Source organism: Lithobates pipiens, unplaced genomic scaffold (assembly GCF_037356315.1).
Source record: "Lithobates pipiens isolate NorthernLeopardFrog02 unplaced genomic scaffold, aLitPip1_a1.2 Scaffold_30, whole genome shotgun sequence".
NCBI classification, from domain to species: Eukaryota; Metazoa; Chordata; class Amphibia; order Anura; family Ranidae; genus Lithobates; species Lithobates pipiens.
Window position 1 is genome coordinate 53834761 of NW_027507791.1, and position 21581 is coordinate 53856341.

The 21581-nt window shown below is 44.7% G+C and overlaps 1 protein-coding gene across 2 annotated transcripts in view; it reads left to right on the plus strand.

The window, feature by feature from the left end:
• Positions 1-21581, plus strand: part of LOC143942831 (cathepsin K-like) — a 77237-nt gene that overhangs the window by 16005 nt on the left and 39651 nt on the right. For both annotated transcript variants that reach the window (XM_077464231.1, XM_077464232.1), the window contains exons 2-3: positions 13282-13408; positions 16133-16255. In XM_077464231.1, coding sequence (XP_077320357.1) covers positions 13282-13408; positions 16133-16255 — 250 coding nt within the window. The remainder of the gene's footprint in view (positions 1-13281; positions 13409-16132; positions 16256-21581) is intronic.

Here is a 21581-nt window from a genome sequence, read left to right on the forward strand (position 1 = left end):
CCGGACCCGGTCCCTTCGAAAAGTTCGCTCGTGTGTATGCTATTCCGACGGACTAAAACCGACGCTAGGGCAGCTATTGGCTACTGGCTATGAACTTCCTTATTCGAATCCAGTCGTACGTCATCACGTTCGAATCCGTCGGAGTTTAGTGTGATTGTGTGTGGCCAAGTCCGCTCAGCCGAAAAGTCCGTCAGAACTCCGACGGAACTCCTTCGGAAGTCTGTCGGACATAAGTCCTCTCGTGTGTACGGGGCTTAAGGCCTATCCTGGGGACATCTGGCTTCTAGGCTGCCTGAGGGCCTATCCAGAAGCAAGAGAGCAGCATAGGGTTGGAACTGCGGGTTTGCAGTCCAACCAGAAGTAAAGTTTCTGCTGGCCGGAGAACCTGTCGTGGTCAGAGGTAGAGGGGAAACTGTCGCCACTAAGGGATCATCCACCAGGGTACTAGAGCAGTACCAGGGACGGTGAAGAATTGGGAAACTTCAGCAAGTGCCAAGCCAGTGGAGGTGATGCTTGCAGAGAATTATTGTGCATCAAGCCAGGTACTGAGCAGGCTAGTGGGGTGATGCTTGAGGAGTATCTGTGAGTAGCAAGCTAGGGACCCAGCAGGGATGGGGGGGTGACGCTTGAGGAAGATACTGAGTGAGAAGACTGGAAGAGCTCAGGAGATCCAGTGGCGAGTGGATCTGTTATGCCACGTACACATGATTGGCATTCCGTCCAGAAAAAGACCGATGAGAGCTTTTCATCGGAAAATGCGACCGTGTGTGTTCTCCATCGGAATTTAGCTGTCCGTATTTCCGCCAGCCAAAAATTGATAGCATGTTCTCAATTTTCCCAGACGGAAAAACTTTCTATCAGAAATTCCGATCGTGTGTATGCAATTCCGACACGCCAAAAATCACGCATGCTCAGATTCAACTACGAGACAGAAGCTAATGGCTACTGGCTATTGAACTTCCTTTTTCTAGTATGTGTTCAACGTCACCGCGTTCTAAACGATCGGAATTTGGTGTGATCGTGTGTAGGCAAGACAGCTTGAGCCGAATTCCGTCTGGAAAACCATCAGATCTTTTTCCGACGAGGATTCCGATCGTATGTACACGGCATTAGTCTAGTCAAAGACTGGGAGCTCAGTTGAGTGAAGTTCTACAATAGGAGATTGTAGACGAAGTGAAGGAGTTTATTGTTAGAAACTGTTACAATAGGTGACAGCGGTCCTACAGCGGTCCTACTCATGCAAATGTGGTGTCTGGCTGGATGCCTTTTCCTGCATGGCTGTCTGCCTATAGAAGTCTCGGAGTCTGCCAATTAACATTGCACCTAGCCCTCTCTCCAACAGTTCTGTTCAAGAGACAATAAATCTCTTTGCATTCAAGAAGTGTCTGGCGCCCATCAATCTACCTTGCATTACACCCACCATGCCTTGTAACCCACTCTACATGGAAGGATGTCCGCTGTCCCTAACTCTGGAGGTCACCATTAGGCCTCTGGCGGCCCGGGACCTTGCTACACATTTATTACCCAACTGTTGATAACAAAAATACAGTGACAAACAAGACAAATACTCCACAAGGAACTAGCAATCACAAATTTCCGTGAAAAACAGTGCAGCGTGATCTCACCGGGCATATCACCAATATGTCCTCCACTCCTCCACCAAATAACACTCTGAGGCTTACCAGAGGCTATGTGACTTTCATGAGAGAAGTCAGGCAGTGCTTATATCTCCATCTCTCCTCCTGATATGAGACACCATAGAGGGAAGTATAAAAAAGAGCAAACATGCTCCACATAGATAGTGTAAAATCTAGATGTGACAGCTTTATTAAAACACTTCAAAACACTTACAGTATCTCACAAAAGTGAGTACACCCCTCACATATTTGTAAATATTTCATTCTATCTTTTCATGTGACAACACTGAAGAAATGACACTTTGCTACAATGTAGTGAGTGTACAGCTTGTATAACAGTGTACATTTACTGTCCCCTCAAAATAACTCAACACACAGCCATTAATGTCTAAACCGCTGGCAACAAAAGTGAGTACACCTCTAAGTGAAAATGCCCAAACTGGACCCAATTAGTCATTTTCCCTTCCAGGTGTCATGTGACTCGTTAGTGTTACAAGGTCTCAGGTGTGAATGGGGAGCAGGTGTGTTAAATTTGGTGTTATCGCTCTCACTCTCTCATACTGGTCACTGGAATTTCAACATGGCACCTCATGGCAAATAACTCTGAGGATCTGAAAAAAATAATTGTTGCTCTACATAAAGATGGCCTAGGCTATAAGAAGATTGCCAAGATCCTGAAACTGAGCTGCAGCACAGTGGCCAAGACCATATGGCGGTTTAACAGGACTGGTTCTACTCAGAACAGGCCCCGTCATGGTTGTCTTTGGGAAAAATAAACGCATGAGTGCTGCCAGCATTGCTGCAGAGGTTGAAGGGGTGGGGGTGGTCAGCCTGTCAGTGCTCAGACCATACACTACACACTGCATCAAATTGGTCTGAATGGATGTCGTCCCAGAAGGAAGCCTCTTCTAAAGATGATGCACAAGAAAGCCTGCAGACAGTTTGCTGAAGACAAGCAGACTAAGGACATGGATTACTGGAACCATGTCCTGTGGTCTGATGAGACCAAGATAAACTTATTTGGTTCAGATGGTGTCAAGCGTGTGTGGTGGCAACCAAGTAAGGAGTACAAAGACAAGTGTGTCTTGCCTACAGTCAAGCATGGTGGTGGGAGTGTCATGGTCTGGGGCTGCATGAGTGCTGCCAGCACTGGGGAACTACAGTTCATTGAGGGTACCATGAATGCCAACATGTACTGTGACATACTGAAGCAGAGCATGATCCCCTCCCTTCAGAGACTAGACCACAAGGCAGTATTCCAACATGATAACGACCCCAAACACACCTGCAAGACGACCCCTGCCTTGCTAATGAAGCTGAGGGTAAAGGTGATGGGCTGGCCAAGCATGTCTCCAGACCTAAACCCTATTGAGCATCTGTGGGGCATCCTCAAACAAAAAGTGGAGGAGCGCAAGGTCTCCAGCTTTGTGATGTCGTCATGGAGGAGTGGAAGAGGACTCCAGTGGCAACCTGTGAACCTCTGGTGACCTCCATGCCCAAGAGGGTGAAGGCAGTGCTGGAAAATAATGGTGGCCACACAAAATATTGTCTCTTTGGGCCCCCAATTTGGATACTTAGAGGTGTACTCACTTTTGTTGTCAGTGGTTTAGACATTAATGGCTGTGTGTTAAGTTATTTTGAGGAAACTGCAAATGTACACTGTAAGGCCCCTTTCACACAGACGGCTGTTCTGCCGCAGTTTAGCATGTTTATTTTTTTTCTGTGAAATTCAAGACTCCAGGCAGAGCGATCGGCTGCATTTGTACAGTGCAATCACCTGCGTTTCTGTGCGTTTCTGTGCGTTTCTGTGCAGTTGCGTTTAGCTGCAGTTATCTAATATAGTCGTTCCCATAGCAACCCTTTTTTTTTTCTTTTTTTTTTCGGTCCCTTGTATCCCTTCTCACGCTGCTATCCGCAGCTGACACAAAAGACTGCGATTACCTGCGGTTATGTGCATATAGCTGCGCTATATCGCACCTGGACGCATTCAATTCTATTTTTTGCTATTCGCACCGAACCGCATGTAACGAAATCGCAGCTAAACGCTGTGTGTGAATGGGGCCATAGGAAAGCATTGTGTGCTTTTAGCTGCGGTAGAAAACTAGAAAATCCGCAGCTAAAAGCGCCATTCTATCCGTCCGTGTAAAAGGGGCCTTATACAAGCTGTACACTCACTACTTTACATTGTAGCAAAGTGTCATTTCTTCAGTGTTGTCACATGAAAAGATAGAATAAAATATTTACAAAAATGTGAGGGGTGTACTCACTTTTGTGAGATACTATATATATATATATATATATATATATATATATATATATATATAAACATATCCTGCACCTAGGATGGGCACAGCCATTTAATTAAAGCTGCACTGGATGTAAATACAAAGAAAGAGGGATATCTACTTGTAAAGAACACTTAGTACTCAAAGTGATCACATGCATTTGAACACGTTTATTGGCATTTAGGCAACTCATATTAAAGCGGGGTTCCACCCAAAAGTGGAACTTCCTCTCATTGTACTCCTCTCCCCCTCCGGTGCCACATTTGGCACCTTTCGGGGGGGAGAGGAGACAGCCTCGCACTAGAGACAGCCTTTCCCTCCTCCTCCCTCCTCCTCCCCCTGTCGCCTGGCCAGTAGGTGAGAGGAGCAGAGTCTCATGCATGCACAGTAGGGTTCCCAGCGTGAAGCCAAAAGGCTACACTGCTGGGTTCCCTTATTCGCAATGGAGGCGACATTTACCTGACAACTGTTGGAAACATCAGCTGCGGTGCCGACATCGCTGGACTCCAGGACAGGTAAGTGTCCGATTATTAAAAGCCGGCAGCTGCAGTATGTGTAGCTGCTGGTTTTTAATTTTTGCAGCGGTGAGTGGACCTCCGCTTTAACGTGACTTTTCCCATAATAGGACTGGGACTTTCCATTTATTCAGAATTATTACCTGGATAGCTAACATCTTGTTAGGCCTATAATCCGGTTTAGAACCAGCAGGCTTATCAAGACTGGGACTTTCCATTTATTCAAAATAATTATTTTGATAACCAAAACTTTGTTAGGCCTATAAGCTGCTTTAGAATCAACATGCCTTTTGCTCTTCCCCATACTGAGTTGCCTTGTAGCCCTGTACTCCTGTTTGACCCTAATAAGCAGTTGGGGCATGGAGAGGTGGGTTCGGGTTGTGTGTCATTGCAGATGGCTGTCATGGTTAATATGCCACACTCCCACCTCCTACCCAGAACAGTAATGCCCCGTACACACGGTCGGATTTTCCGATGGAAAATGTTCGATGGGAGCTTGTTGTCGGAAATTGTGTGGGCTCCATCGGACATTTTCCATTGGAATTTCCAACACACAAAATTTGAGATCTGGATCTCAAATTTTCCGACAACAAAATCCACTGTCGGAAATTCCGATCGTGTGTACACAATTCCGATGCACAAAGTTCCACGCATGCTCGGAATCAAGCAGAAGAGCCGCACTGGCTATTGGACTTCAATTTTCTCGTACGTGTTGTTCTTCACCGCGTTCTTGACGTTCACAATTTCTGACAACATTGTGTGACCGTGTTTGAGCCAACATCCGTCGGAAAAAATCCCATGGATTTTGTTGTCGGAATGTGCGATCGTGTGTACGCGGCATAAGTGTGCCTACAGGTGACATAGGCAAATACTTTCCAAATCTCCTGCTGTCTCCCAGAACTTGGGTGTTGGCTGCCCGTGCTCCAAATCCACTCCAAAGAAAAGACAAAACAAAACAAGACGTATCCAACCTCAAAGCTTTATTCCAGCAAAGAAAGACCTTGGCCTTAGTTCCCGCCCAGAGACCTTCCACTCCAACACATTTCACCACTCATGGTTTAGTCATAGGCTACGACTAAGCCTTAAAAGGTGAAATGCATGAGAGTTAGTGGGGTCCCTGGGCAGGGACTTAGGCCAAGTTTTTTGCTGGATTAAAGCTAACATGTTGAACAACTTGTACAGTACTCCCCCTTCACCAGGGCAGGGCTAAAAGCAGGACGATGAAGGTACTTGGATTAGAAAGGCCCTGATGTAGGGGGAGTGCTGAGCCCCTGAAACACCTTGGCTCTTCCAAAATAAGAATATTTTAAAAGTCTGTACAAGCTGGTGTGTTCCATCCTTTCAAAACGTCAACTGATCCCTCTGGGAGTCCAGCAAGACCCCACAGTTGTTGGTGAGCAGCCTCTAGGACAGGGGTCTCAAACTGATGGCCCTCCAGCTGTTGCGAAACTACAAGTCCCGTCATGCCTCAGCCTCTGGGAGTCATGCTTGTAACTGTCAGCCTTGCAATGCCTCATGGGACTTGTAGTTCTGCAACAGCTGGGGGGCCACCAATTTGAGACCCCTGCTCTAGGACAACAAACCACCTATCCCTTCAAAACACATCTGCATAAGGTTCAGCCATCATTGAGTCGAACAGGCTGAGACCCCCCCCCCACATATTGGAACATGTGGGATCCTGCAGTATACTTTCTGCACCATGGCTGATTTAGGATGTGTGAGTTAGGGCTCAGCATGATATTAGGTGTTTACTTTGAGTGATGTATGTTAGGTTTTTATTGCAGTCTATGTCCCCAATGGCCCGATTTCTCAAGGTGACTTTTATTGGGAGAGAAAAAGAAGGGAAATCAAAAATGTCACCAGAAAAAGGAATAGTGGGGTAATCTCATAACTCCCAACTTTCTGAGATTGAAAAGGAAACAATGTAGCAAGAAGAATGAACACACCCTACCACATTCCCAATGACATGGACTATGAAGAATTAATATGCAAAAAAATGATTGGTTAAACAAATGTCAGTACTTTTTCTTTATTCCGGCTGTTTATATTAAAATACTATTATTTACAGGTTGGGTGAAATCAGGGCTCCCAACTGTCCCTGATTTTAAGGCACTGTCCCTGATTGATTTGGAACAAAGCCCCTCTGTCCCTCTTTTCTCCTGATTTGCCCCTCATTTTGATTTATATCGTTTTATATCAAATGCGATACTTATCTTTCAAAAAGTGTTTCCCAGTGCTAAACCTTTCATCCACGTTCTAAATTGCTGCCTTTGTAAATTTAAAAAGCCAGTATAAAGGAATATTAGTGGTTAAAAATGCACTTGTGAGTTTAACCACTTTCAGACCGGACCAATTTGCTGGTCAAAGACCAGACCACTTTTTGCGATTCGGCACTGCGTCGCTTTAACTGACAATTGCGCGGTCGTGCGACGTGGCTCCCAAACAAAATTGACGTCCTTTTTTTCCCACAAATAGAGCTTTCTTTTGGTGGTATTTGATCACCCCTGCGGTTTTTATTTTTTGCGCTATAAACAAAAATAGAGCGACAATTTTGAAAAAAACACATTATTTTTTACATTTTGTTATAATAAATATCCCCCAAAAATATATAAAAAAACATTTTTTTCCCTCAGTTTAGGCCGATACGTATTCTTCTACATATTTTTGGTAAAAAAAAATCGCAATAAGCGATTATTGATTGGTTTGCGCAAAAGTTATAGCGTTTACAAAATAGGGATAGTTTTATAGCATTTTTATTAATAATTTTTTATAATTTTTTTTTCTACTAGTAATGGCGGCGATCAGCGATTTTTATTGTGACTGCGACATTGTGGGGGACCCATCGGACATTTTTGACACATTTTTGGGACCATTGTCATTTATACAATAATCACTGCTATATAAATGCAGTGATTCCTGTGTAAATGACACTGGCAGTGAAGGGGTTAACCAGTGGGTGGCAGTGTAGGGGTTAAGTGTTCCTAGGGGTGTGTTACTAACTGTAGGGGGGTTGGGCTTTCATTTAGTGAACACTGATCTCTGCTCCAATCACATGGAGCAGAGATCAGCGTCACTAGTTGCTAGGCAGAATGGAGAAATGTTGTTTACAACAGCATTTCTTCATTCGGCCGCTCCGTGAGACGATCGCGGGGATGCCTGCGGCGATCAAGTCCGCGGGTCCCGCGACCGGACTCACGGAGGTCCCAACAAGCGTGGGAGCGCGCCGCCGGTGGCGCGCTCCCGATGGCAGGGCGGCAAATTTAAAGGGACGTACATGTATGCCCATTTGCCTGCCCGTGCCATTCTGTCGACGTACATCGTCGTGCGCTGGTCGGCAAGTGGTTAACTAACCTTTTTTTTGCTATAATTCTCCTTTTAGGGGTGTGGCGGGGGTGTGTCCTATGCCTACATACTTTTGCTAATAGATGTCCCCCGTTCCGATTTCAAAAAGTTGGGAGGTATGCTCACCACCACCCCTCGACCTTCCTTCCCAGAAGTCCTAGCTGAGGGGATTTAAATGAAGCATTGCGCACTGCACCAAATAACGGGTGCGGTCTAGGCAAGGTGAAAGGTTTATTTACTTACTTTTAAAGTGCAATTTAAATAGAGGCCTATACATCAGGCCAAAAATGAGGAACAACTAAGGAAAAAGGAGAAACTTTGTCCCAAGGGAATTACTGTCCCACCAAATGAGGAACAATTGGGAGGTATGCAACATTCCACCTGATCTGGTGACAGTTGTGAAAGAGTGGATTTCCCCTCACTTTGGAAAAATATTTTCTTACTTTCTGTTAAAAATACAGAACTAAAAAAAAATACCCAATAAAAGTTTTTTTCTTCCTTGTGGGAACTCGAAAATTCCATAATTTGTATAATTTTAACAAAGCCAAGACGTTGGTTTTGCAATTGGCTTTCTATGGGGAGGGTCCCTGGTGGAACTTCTGGAACTCATTCTGAAGAGGTTGCTCTTTGGACTCCACAGTGATATGTCTATTTATTGGAAAAGCCGCACTGTGCCCTTTTTTATTTCTACATATTTGATACTGTATTTCAAGAGCCCTATAGTGGACCCTGCGCCAGAGAGCAGCCTGAAAAACCCTAAAACTAAAAAATACACCCAACCGGGACCCTCAGTTACACTAAGGAAACCCAATGTTTCCTAACCCAATTTCTCTGTACTGGGGTCATTCGGGGGAATCTATAAAGGAAAATACTTGTAAATGTATTTTTTGATGTAAATATCAGCACATTTTCCAGGTGCCAAATGAACAATATTAAAAGACAAGTTCTATGTGGCATTCTGTCAGTCATGCCAAATCAAGTGTAGCACTACCCCCGCAGGGTTTCTGGTAGCTGGCTCCCCTATTCCTGCACAGCCAAGCAACAAGCATTTTCCACTTTCTTCCACACACAAGAAAACAGTCTCGGAACTTGGTTTTGTTGTTTTATTAGGGATAATAACTTGGATGGGGTAAAGGGGTTTTGGGATTGCCAGCTTGGCTGAAACAACAGATGAGGACAACTTCCTTCTTATGTACAAAATCCTGGACTGTTCTCCTTTCTGGACACCATCGGTCCTTAATGATCAAAACAGCAAAAGTCTCTTGAGAACTAGGAGCTCTTAGCCCTCTTTAGATTATAGCACAGTATGATAGAACTGCTACCAGCTCTATTGCCTGCAACAACTACCAGACCTCCTGGCTACTTGCCCACCTGGCTGCTCCGGAGATCTCCCAGGGCAAGGGATAGGAAGGGTTAAGCACAGCTCTGTCCTCCTGAAAGCTTACCACTTGTGGCAGTCTCTCCCCTTGTGAATCCCTGGGTGTGCTGATGTACTCACGAGGCAAGATTCCCTCTTAAACCAAACTGAGATGCTGATAGGAACTTCCCAAGCTGGAGGCAGAGTCCCCCCACTCAGACCCAGGGTTCCCTCTACCACACTCCATTTTCCACCTTGCTGGCATCGCTCCCTCATATTTAAAGGCTGACCTAGTCACCTGGCCAGAGTACTCTGCCTGGGAATTGGTCAAGCTCACTCAAGTATTTTCCACCTGACTCCCATGCTGGCATCGCTCCCTCATATTTAAGGGCTTACCTAGCCACCTTGCCAGAGCATACTGCCTGGGGATTAGTCAAGCTCACTCAAGTATGCAGATCAGTCCCTCCTGGCCTCCTAACTTCTAGAAGCTTCTCCAAACTTCTATATCCAGGGGGAGGTACCAGAGACCTGCCTCTGTGGAGCCATCCAGCCTTACCTGCATTAACCCTGACTCACAAACTTACCATGAGTCAAAACTTAAATCTGCCCGCACTAACACTAGTTGCACACTAGAGAGTGCTACACAATCAAAGTGGAACCATAGGCCGAAAATACTTACCATAGTTCTGACAGTCCGACACCCATGAGATCCTTACCAGCATCTTCTCGCCAGCTTCTTCTGGGTGCCAGTCTTTGGCTATCATGATTGGCTGGTGTAATGACGTTATCGCATGTTAAACTCGACCATTGAGATCAACGGGGGCCACAATGCAACTGTGAGCCAAACACTTGTCTCACAGTCGTGGCGCGGTCCCACAATGTAAAATTGCCGTTACCATGAGTTTGAAAGAACCCTTAAAGTGTTATGCAGCGTCTATAAATGTCTGATCACTTGTGCCAAAATAATGAAGGCCTTGTGCCACTGCCAATGTTCCAATTTAAAAAATGTTTGAAAATATATGCCATTATCAGAGTGGTGTTAATACTGTAGTGAGGAGAGGTGGACATCGATGGTGAGCACTGCAGCACGTAGAGAGGAGGATGTGTATGGTTGGCCAGTGGGGTGCAGCAAGGATGGAAGGAAAGGAGAAAATGTAGGATGACCCCAGTGGAAGATTCATTTTGGCGAGTACCAGAGTAAGCATGCTTGAACCTGGGGATCCGCCACCACCATATGATAAATTAATGCATTGCCAAGCACCACTTTTATTATTTTGTCACATAAAGCACTAATAAAGCAGACATAAAAAATTTTTTTAGCATGCATCAGCCTTTGTTTATTCTTCCTCCATTGGATGGCTGTGACTGTTTTTTGGTGTTTTTGGGTGTAGGCGTCAATCGTCAGTCATTTTTTTATAAGTTAAACCATCTGTTCCTTGTAACTTCCTCATTCACACAAAATGCACAGATGTCAGCTGTATTCTTAGTTCACCTCTAGTGAAAACCGTCCCATATGTGCTAGAAATATTTATCGAATAACCAAACCTACTCATTTCCTAGCAAGAGCTACATAGGTTATGAGCTGGTCACGAGCAGGCTTAATACCACATCCACTTTCATGGAAATAATTAGTAAGGGCCTAGTCACTTTTGTGTCATTGTACATAATAACACACAATACCACAATGCACAGCAATGCACTTGATTTATGTGCAGTGCAATGCAGTGCCATTCATCATACATGGAGTCAGCCCACCGGTAGTTCGATTGGCAGAGTCGCCCAATGCATTTGTTTTAATGATAGGCTCAAATCCTCTGTTACAGTAAACTTCCAGTCATATATCATTGAATAAAAAGCGTTTCATGGCTTTAACGCTTTAACACAAAATTTGTTTTATTTGGCGAAATTAAGTAATTGGATGTTTTACTATCCTTTGAAAAAACACTTTGGGCACCTCTGCCAATTTAACTACTGACTGGCTTTTTTTCTTGTGCTGACTCCTCTTACCACATTGTTCATCCACCTGCAGTGGCGGCTGGTGCTCAGAATTTTTGGGGGGCTGCAAACAAGCTAAAAAATTCAGAAAAACACGGAAAAAAAAACATCAGATGCAGCCACTGTGCCATCAATTGCAGCTAATGTGCCCATCATATGCAGCCACTTTGCCCATCATATGCAGCCACTGTGCCCATCAAAAGCAGCCACTGTGCCCCATCAAAAACAGCCACTGTGCCCCATCAAAAACAGCCACTGTACCCCATCAAAAACAGCCACTGTTCCCGTCAAATGCAGCCACTTGTGTTCCATCAAATGCAGCCACTTGTGCCCCATCAAATGCCGCCGCTGTGCCCATCAAATACTGCTACTGTGCCCGTCAAATGCTGCCATTGTGCCCATCAAATACCGCCACTGTGCCCATCAAATGCAGTCAATGTCCCCGTCAAATGCAGCCACTTGTGCCCCATCAAATGCAGCCAATTGTGCCCATCAAATGCAGCCGCTTGCGCCTATCATATACAGCCACTTGTGCCCATCAAATGCAGCCGCTTGCGCCTATCATATACAGCCACTTGCGCCCATGAAATGCAGCCACTTGCGCCCATCATATACAGCCACTTGTAGCCTCAAATGCAGCCTCTGTGCCTGTCAAATGCCGCCTCTGTGCCCATCAAACCAGGGTCTTGTAGTACAGATGTGGTCAAATATAAGGCCTTATATTTAATTTACAGACAACTGTTTTATTAATTTGACAGAACTCTGTAGAGAAGGGTTCGTAGAGCAGTGCCAGTGGGTTATGGTGAAGTTATTCAAAAGAGACCTAACTCTTCCTTCCAGTGAAAATGCTGTGAGAGGAACATTGTCTTTTCGTTCAAAGTTTTTCAGGTGAAAATGAATAAAAAGCACTGGAAGGTATATATGCATTTCAAGATATAAATAGGCCAAGTTCTGTTCCATGGCCATGTAAGCATACAATGAAGTACCAGTGCATGCAATAAGTTCCTAAAGCAACAACGACCAGATAGTCCTCAAAACTCTGAAACAAACTGTCAAGGAACCCAAAGGGAAGGAAATGTTCACTAGTCGGGAAGGACATGGGAACAGAAGGGGGGGGGGGGGAGAGAATGGCAGTGCAAAAAGGAATGTCCAGGGTTGGGTAAAAACAGGACCCTGCGATAGGAATTATTCCTCTGTAGTACTTCTAGAAAGAATCGGGAGGGGGTCATTGAGAAAATTGCCTCTCTTGAACCATCTGCATAATAACCTTTAAAGACGAACTAGGTTTTGGTTGAATTAGATGGATTATTTCCAATCGAACTATGTAGCCATGTAAACCAACAGGTGAATTTTACGATTTAAAGCTGAACTCCAGTCTGATATAAAAGACACAGATTATTGCAGCTGTGTATCCAGGGGTGTAGATAATATTTTTCCTGCGGGGGTTCAGCTCTCTCAAATGATAGGATAGTTTGGCATTGCTAGGACTCTGAAAGACTTGGGACACCCTTTGGGCACTTAGAGGAGAAATGACTGCGAGATATACGCAGCTGCAGATTACACACTATTGATGTTTACACCACAGTCCTGAATGGCCTCCTGAATGAGTCCTAGCAACCAAGAACACTAGGCAGTAGAAGTTGATTGAATGTTAGCAACCAAGGATGCTGGGCAGTAGGAGCCATTTGAGTGCTAGCAACCAAGGACACTAGGCAGTAGAAGTTGATTGAATGCTAGCAACCGAGGATGCTGGGCAGTAGGAGCCGTTTGAGTGCTAGCAACCAAGGACACTAGGCAACAGGAGCAAAATATGTCCTAGCAACCAAGGGCACTAGGCAACAATAGCCAAATATGTCCTAGCAACCAAGGACGCTAGGCAGCAGGAGCCAACCGAATCCTAGCAACTAAGGGCGCTAGGCAGTGGGGGCCAAATCAGTCCTAGCAAACAAATGCTCTAGACAGCATGAGATGACCTAAAATTAAGTATGCTATGCAGTAGGAGCTGCCTGCCTCCTAGCAGCCTAGGACAATAGGTAGTAAGAGCTGGGAGTATATTGCTTTATTGTACAAAATTGGGGCTTTCACTATGTCTACAAACAAGACTGGTTCTCTTCATTCTACTGATGTAATAAACAATTGTCTTTCTGCAGCACAATGATACTCTACCTCCTGCTTCTTGCTTTTCCTCTGTTGAAAGCTGGTCAATTCTGGGATGACACTTTGGACTATGAGTGGGAACAGTGGAAGAGGACGTACCAAAAACAATATAATGGACAGGTAACCATTTATTTACTGGAAACTCTGTTCTTGGGAAGAAGATTCAATTGATTGAGCTAAGACAGAGTGTAGCCAATATAAATCTTTCATGTTTATTGCCCAGATTTGAGATTTGGTAGGGTTGGCTGAATTTGTTTTGATATCTTGTATGGTGGCCACCTGTCAATCTTCCACTGTGGGCAAGACCCGGTAAGAACATGGTATAGCAAGTATAACTAGACATCACAGGCCCTAGGAGCTAAACATGAAGTGAATGTTAAGGCAGTGTAAAGAAGAAGTAGTATAATCACATTTGAAGAATCCTAGATAAATCCCTCAATAGACCAAATGCATGGTTCAAGTTCCAATCTGTGGCCTTCTGCATTAAAATTAAAATTTTACTTCCATCTGTGCTGTGCTGTAGCTCCACCCCAGGCTGAAGCCCAATTTATGGGCATTTCTATGAGGCAGCTACAGTACTGTAGCCACCATCCCCTCCCTCTGTATAATGGGCTGTGCAGTGTCCTAGTTGCTGATGGGCTATAGGATCAGTCAACTGCTGAAAAACATTTACTAACTGTGGCAGATGTTCCATGCTAGCTCAGCAATGGGGCCATGAATAAGCACTGGACAAAGTGTTACATGCACTTGGTCTTTCTGGGATTTAACCATATTTCAGTGTCATGATATTTCCTTCTTAAAGTTTAGCTATGGATAGAATTGGGAAAGTTATATCCTCTGTCAAGTTTTTTATGAGTTTTGGGGGCTCAGCATCCCCCCTTCATCAGGGCTATAAAATAAACTAGATATCAGTAGGACCCAGAGCAAACCTGGAAAAATGCAATCCAAACCAGGGGGATGATGTTTAAAAAGGTGTCATGTCAGTGCAGCTGTCACAGTCCCATGGTCAGCAGTGGAGATTCCTAAATCCATCCTGTTAGCATTGATGAGAGATTTGAGTGATTTTCTCTCATTTAGCCTACGGGCTTAACAAGAGAAAATGAAGCCATGCATGGAGGCCATTGACCATAGAGAAGGAGATACTGAGCTGGATGGTGTTTGAGCATGAGGTAAGTGTCAAGCTGGCCGTTCGCCTGTAGAATTTTGTTCTAATGTACGGATGAGAATGTATAAAAAAATGCTCGTCTGACCATTCCATGGTGCCTTCATGGACTCGACTAATTTTAAACAACTTTTTTTCTTCGAGTACCATGTCAATGTTTTGATTTTATGTTGAAAGATTCGACAAGTGATTGTATGTAAGACTAGTTCAGATTTTTCTGGGTGTCAATTCAATGATAAGATATTGGTTCCTTCTCACTGGATTCAACAAAAATATTCCATCCTTGTCCTTAAGACCCCTTTCACACTGAGGGCATTTTGCAGGCACTATAGCGTTAAAAATAGCGTCTGCAAAATGCCCTAAAACCGCTGCTCCATGCACTTGGGCTTTAACACTGAAGCGGTGCGCTGGCAGGGCATCAGAAAAGTCCTGCCAGCAGCTTCTTGAACTCACCGCTCCTCCACCACTGCTCCCCATTGAAACCAATGGGGCAGCGCTGCAATAGCGCCGGCAAAACACCGCTCCGGCTGCGTTTTGTGGGTGGATTTAACCCCCTTTCAGGGTGTCGCCCCCTTTATGGGCGTCGTTTTACCGCTGATGCCCTAGGTGGCTCTGTGTGAAAGGGCTCTTAATGTGTTTGCTGATTTTTTAATTGTCCCCTTTAACTCTTAGATCAGGGGTCTCCAAACATTCTAAACAAAGGGCCAATTTAGGGGGACCAGACTGCGGCCATTGGGAGCATGCATCTTTGGTAAAGGGAGAAATAGTACCCCGCCATTGGTGTCAGTGGGAGAAAAAGTCCCCCCATCATTCGTGTCAGTGGGAGGAATAGTGTTCCATCATTGGTATTCGTGGGAGGAATAGTGTTCCATCATTGGTATTCGTGGGAGGAATAGTGCACCATCATTGGTATCAGTGGGTGGGATAGTGCTCCATCACTGGTATCAGTGGGAAGAATAGTGCCCCATCATTGGTATCAGTGGGAGGAATAGTGCCCCATCATTGGTATCAATGGGAGGAATAGTGCCCTATCATTGGTATCAAAACGAGGGATAATGCCCCATCATTGGTATCAGTGGGAGGAATAGTGCTCCATATTTGGTATCAGTGGGAGGAATAGTGCCCCATCATTGGTATCAGTGGGTGGGATAGTGCTCCATCATTGGTATCAGTGGGAAGAATAGTGCCCCATCACTGGTATCAGTGGGAGGAATAGTGCTCCATATTTGGTATCAGTGGGAGCAATGGTGCCCCATCATTGGTATCAGTGGGTGGGATAGTGCTCCATCATTGGTATCAGTGGGAAGAATAGTGCCCCATCATTGGTATCTGTGGGAGGAATAGTGTCCCATCATTGGTATCAGTGGGAGGAATAGTGCCCCATCATTGGTATCAGTGGGAGGAATAGTGCCCCATCATTGGTATCAGTAGGAGGAATGGTGCCCCATCATTGGTATCAGTGGGAGGAATAGTGCTCCATATTTGGTATCAGTGGGAAGAATAGTATCTCATTGTTGTCAGTAGCAGAACATTGTCTTGTATCAGTGAGAGGAAAAGTGTCCTAAGTGATGGATAAAGGCAAGCAAGGGGCCACAGTTTGGAGATCTTTGTAGAACTTTTGTAGAAGTCCCAGTGTGTTTTTCATTCTATCCTCACTCTTGCTTTTTTTTTTTATCTTCCAGCTGGAGGAGGTAATGAGACGTCTGATTTGGGAGAAGAACTATAAATTCATTGCTGCCCATAATGAAGAATTTCTGCAAGGCCTACACACCTATAACCTGGCCATGAATCGTCTGGGGGACATGGTAAGTGGCTGACGTGGTAACAATGGATAAAGCCAGCCCCACAAAATGTTTTCATTGGTCAGTCCTATATATTGATCTAAGTACATAATGGGATTCTTATCCTAATCCATTTCATAGGTTGGCTGTTTGGTTGGTATGACTGCTGATAAAATTGGTTGAACTAATAATGAAAAACATTGTGCGTGTTTGTATCTAAACCCAAGAAAAAAAATGTAATACATGCAGATTTCCAATCGTTAGATGTGGTGTCTGCATTCGTTTTATTTTTTCAGGCTATTTTCCCTTTACTCTTTTCGCTGTTCTGCAAGTAGACATGACATGTGCACTACCGAAAAATTTGTTCGTATTAATTTCATTTGTTTTTTGTTTTGTTTTTTTCAGTTTTTCGGGTCGTTCGTTCTAATACTATTTAATAATAATAATAATTATTATTATTTTACTAGTAATGGCGGTGATCTGTGATTTTTATCGGGACTGTGACATTATGGGGGACACATTGGACAATTTTGACACATTTTTGGTACCATTGTCATTTATACAGCGATCAGTGCTATAAAAATGCACTGATTACTGTGTAAATGTCACTGGCAGGGAAGGGGTTAACACTAGGGGGCAATCAAGGAGTTAACTGTGTTCCCTAGTGTGTGTTCTAACTGAAGGGGGGAGGGGACTGTGTAGGGGAGATGACAGATCGCTGTTCATACAAATGATCTGTCTCTTCTGCCCTCAGAGAACCGGGATCTGTGTGTTTACACACACAGATTCCGGTTCTCCGTGTGTCAGCAACAATGATCTCAGGAGCCCGGCAGTAATCGTGACCGCCGGGCACTCGCATCGGCTCCTAGTGGTCACAGAGCGAAGCAACATAACATAATGTAGTTTCGTCCCAGCCGTGCCATTCTGCCTCAGTACAACTGCGGCGGCTGGCAGGCAAGTGGTTAAAGTGCAAACTTTGCACAGCTTTTCTGAGCTTTAGAAAGCATGTGGCAAAAAGCGGAAGTTACACTTTGCAGAGCTCAAAGAGAGCTGATTGGAGGGAAAGGACACAGCCCCCTTTACACAGGAACAGAGCTGTGGCTGTCAATCACAAGCTGTGTGCTGGAGCTCCCTCCCCTGTCACCATTTTTCTCTTGGTGTCAGGAAAATTTGTCAGAAGGGACTCTGTCAGAAGAGTCACTGATAGCAGAGGAATGATCCAGCAGACAGAAATGACACTTTGGAGTTGATTTACTAAAACGGGAGAGTGGAAAACCTGGTGCAGTTCTGCATAGAAACCAATCGGCTTCCAGTTTTTTTTGTCAAAGCTTAATTGAACAAGCTGAAGTTATAAGCTGATTGGCTACCATGCACAGCTGCACCCGATTTTGCACGCTCCAGTTTTAGTAAATCCACCCCTTAAAGCGGAGTTCCGCCCATTTAAAAGTCAGCAGCTACAAACAGTGTAGCTGCTGACTTTTAATAATCGGACACTCACCTGTCCCACGGTCCAGCGATGCGGGCGTACAAAGCCCCACTCCTCTCCCCGGTGCTGGCATTCTAACTGTGGCACGCTGCGCACTGTGAACGTGTCCCAGAAGATTGCAGGGAGGGAGGGGAGAGAGGTGATCTTCCTTCCAGCGCCGCGGCGCTAGGGGAGGAAGTGGGAGCTGGCTGCCTGTTAAAACAGGGTACCCGCTCCACCCCCAATAAAAATGACATGCCAAATGTGGCATGTCAGGGGGTCACCAACACTTAAAGCAGAAGATCCATTTTTGGGTGGGACTCCATTTTATTGCTCTTAATTGAGAGTACACAATATAAACAGATATGCTTTGTTCAGATTTCATATTAGAGATTTACAACCACTTTAAAGTGTTACTAAACCCACAACAGTAAAATCAGTCTGTATATGTAGTAAAGCATGCTGGTCAGTGGCAGTGGCAGTGAATTGTGGACGCACGGGTGCCGCCCCCTCTTGACACCTCCGCCGCCCTCCCTATTCATGTGCCCGGCCCCTTTCAGGATGCCGGACACATGAATTACTATGGCGGGGATAGGCAGAGGGTGTGTATTTTGAAGCACAGGATTAGAACCAGAGGCTCTAATAGGCTGTGGCATTGTGAAAATTAATTTTCACTATTTTCACAATAACGTTCTTCCCTGCCAATCAGGAGGCAGGTCAGTGAGACCTGTCTCCCGATTGACCAAAGCATTAGGCGATCCTATGGGATGCCTAATGCATTGGCGGAAGAGGAGACACGGCGGAAGAAGCCTGAGAAGCCGAGTGGACACAGGAGTCGCCGCTTCCTGCCACTGCAGAAGAAGAGGAGGAGAGCCCCGTCACTCCAGGAGAGGAGCAGAGCCCCACCACACAAGTGGTAAGTACTGCCGCAGGGGGGGGGGGGGTTGGTTAAAGTGACAGGCGGGGGGACACGCCTGGCTGCATATAATGGGTACAGTGTCTTTATTTAGTGGGCACGGTGGCTGCATATGATGGGCACAGTAGCTGTATTTGGTGGGTACAGTGCCTGCATATAGTGGGCACAGTGGCTGCATATGATGCCCACAGTGGCTGTATATGATGGACACAGTGGCTGCATATGATGGGCACAGGGGCTGCATATGATGAGCACAGGGGCTGCATATGATGGGCACAGGGGCTGCATATGATGGGCACAGTGGCTGCATTTGATTGGCACAGTGGCTGCATATGATGGGCACAGTGACTGTATTTGGTGGGTACAGTGCCTGCATATAGTGGGCACAGTGGCTGCATATGATGCCCACAGTGGCTGTATATGATGGACACAGTGGCTGCATATGATGGGCACAGGGGCTGCATATGATGGGCACAGTGGCTGCATATGATGGGCACAGTGGCTGCATATGATGGGCACAGTGGCTGCATTTGATTGGCAAAGTAGCTGAATTTGATAGGCACAGTGAGGCTGCAACTGATGTATTCAAAGTATTATGAAGTATTTTTCAGAATTTTTCAGTTTGTCTGCATTAAAAAAAAAGGTGAGCACCAGCCGCCCCGACGCTTGTTATACTCAATGTGGAACCTAAGGAGTAATCCTCTGGATTGTGTAAAAAAGGCTGTTTGATCCTGTATGCATAGATCCTCCCCTTCTTCCGCTGACTCCAGAACAGGTCTAGATAAGACAGAGCCTTTGGAGTCAGGCTGCACATACTCAGTTTGGTGTGTATTGCTAGAGGGTAATCAGCACAGGGCCAATCAGCACTGTCCAGACAGAGGGTCAGGGGTCCGGGATCCTTATAGCTCAGTGCAGTATGAAAGCTCCTCCTTACCCGAAACCGATAGAAGTCACAAGACCATACGCTGCTAATGAGAAAAGATATTTAGTAATTTCCATGTTCTGTGTACTGTGGGAGACCAAATATAGTGAATGCAGAGTCCGGGGTTTAGGAGGATGTGAGACACTAAAAGGGAACCTCCAGTTTGGTTAAAATGTGGTATAAACATTTTCAGTACAAGTCATATTGCATTTTAATGACCTCGGTGTGAGAGCGTCCCCCGCTCCCTCAGCAGTCTCAGCACTTTTCTTTTTATAGATGAGTTGTTTCTCACTCTAACATGCTTTTGGTGGTGTATCTACTTAATTAGCCCAGCTGCAGATATTTGTCCCAAATCTATATTAGCCAATAATAAGCATTTGCACAAGTATTGGTAGTCATGCAAATGCACCAATACCTGAAACCGATACTTTCAGGCTCAGTTCTTTCAGCTGTCAGCGGAATTCCCCCACTGATAGCTGAAGTGCAAAAAAAAAAAAGCACTCAATTATCAGTTATTAAGGATAACAACCGATGAGACTCATTCAGCTGTCAGTGGGGTTCCCCTGTTGACAGTGAAGTATTCCCGCAATTGGAGCTGTCAAAAAAAAAAAAAAAACAGTCATGTTTATCAACAACATTGCTCAGCTGCTGAAACACTAAGATAAAAGGAAACTTTGTGTTTTTTTTTGTATCTTTCTGTTTCTTCATCTACAAATCTAAGGGACGAACTCCTGCAGATGAAGTAAGTCAGTTTAACCACTTAAGCCCCGGACCATTTTGCAGGCCAAAGACCAGAGCACTTTTTGCGATTCGGCACTGCGTTGCTTTAACTGACAATTGCGCGGTCGTGCAACGTGGCTCCCAAACAAAATTGACGTCCTTTTTTTTCACAAATAGAGCTTACTTTTGGTGGTATTTGATCACCCCTGCCGTTTTTATTTTTTGCGCTATAAACAAAAAAAGAGCGTCAATTAAAAAAAAAAAACACGCATTATTGTTTACATTTTGCTATAATAATTATCCCCCAAAAATATATAAAAAAAATCGCAATAAGCGGTTATTTATTGGTTTGCGCAAAAGTTATAGCTTTTACCAAATAGGGGATCGTTTTATGGTATTTTTATTAATAATTTTTTTTTACCGGTAATTGCGCCGATCAGCGATTATTTTTTGTGACTGTGACATTATGTCGCACACATCGGACATTTTTGACACATTTTTGGGACCATTGTCATTTATACAGCAATCAGTGCTATACAAATGCACTGATTCCTGTGTAAATGACACTGGCAGTGAAGGGCTTAACCACTAGGTGGCAGTGTAAGGGTTAAGTGTGTCCTGGGCAGTGTTTCTTACTGTCCAATCAGAGCAGAGATCAGTGACACTGTCACTAGGCAGAACGGGGAGATGCTTGCTTACATTAGCATTTTCCCATGTCCCAGAAGACAACTTGGGGCTCGCCGCAGAAGAGGATGTCACGTCCTCGGCTGAGGCCTGGCCGGATCGGAAGTACTCTTAGTACTGCCAAAAAAGGTAAGTTAGAAAGAAAAAAAAACATGTTTTAAATATCCAAAAGCGAGGGGTGGAGAGGTGATCTTTTGTGTAAGACCACCTCTCAAAATTGTGTGGAACTCCGCTTTAATTTGTAAATAACTTTTCAATGCTTTGTACCATTGCTGACAGCTGAAGTGCAAACAAAACAGTTGCGGTATCGGTAATTGGTATCAGCGAGTACTAAAAACAAAGTATCGGTACTCATAAAAAAATTGTATCAGTGCAACCCTAGTGCTATTTGTTAATTTATAAATCTGGTAAAAATTCCCTAACACTGTGGCACTGTGTGATCAATCAGCCAGGGCTGTGTTGGCTTACAAGCAACTGCAGATACATCACACAGCCCCGCATAACTGTGTCATCTTTGAGGCTGTTGTTTTCGTTTTTTTTAACAAACTTTATTGAGATGTCACACAGACATTTCAAATTTAATTGCCATCCGTGTGGCTGCACGCAGTACTTTTTTTCAGCACATCATGCCCATACCACACCT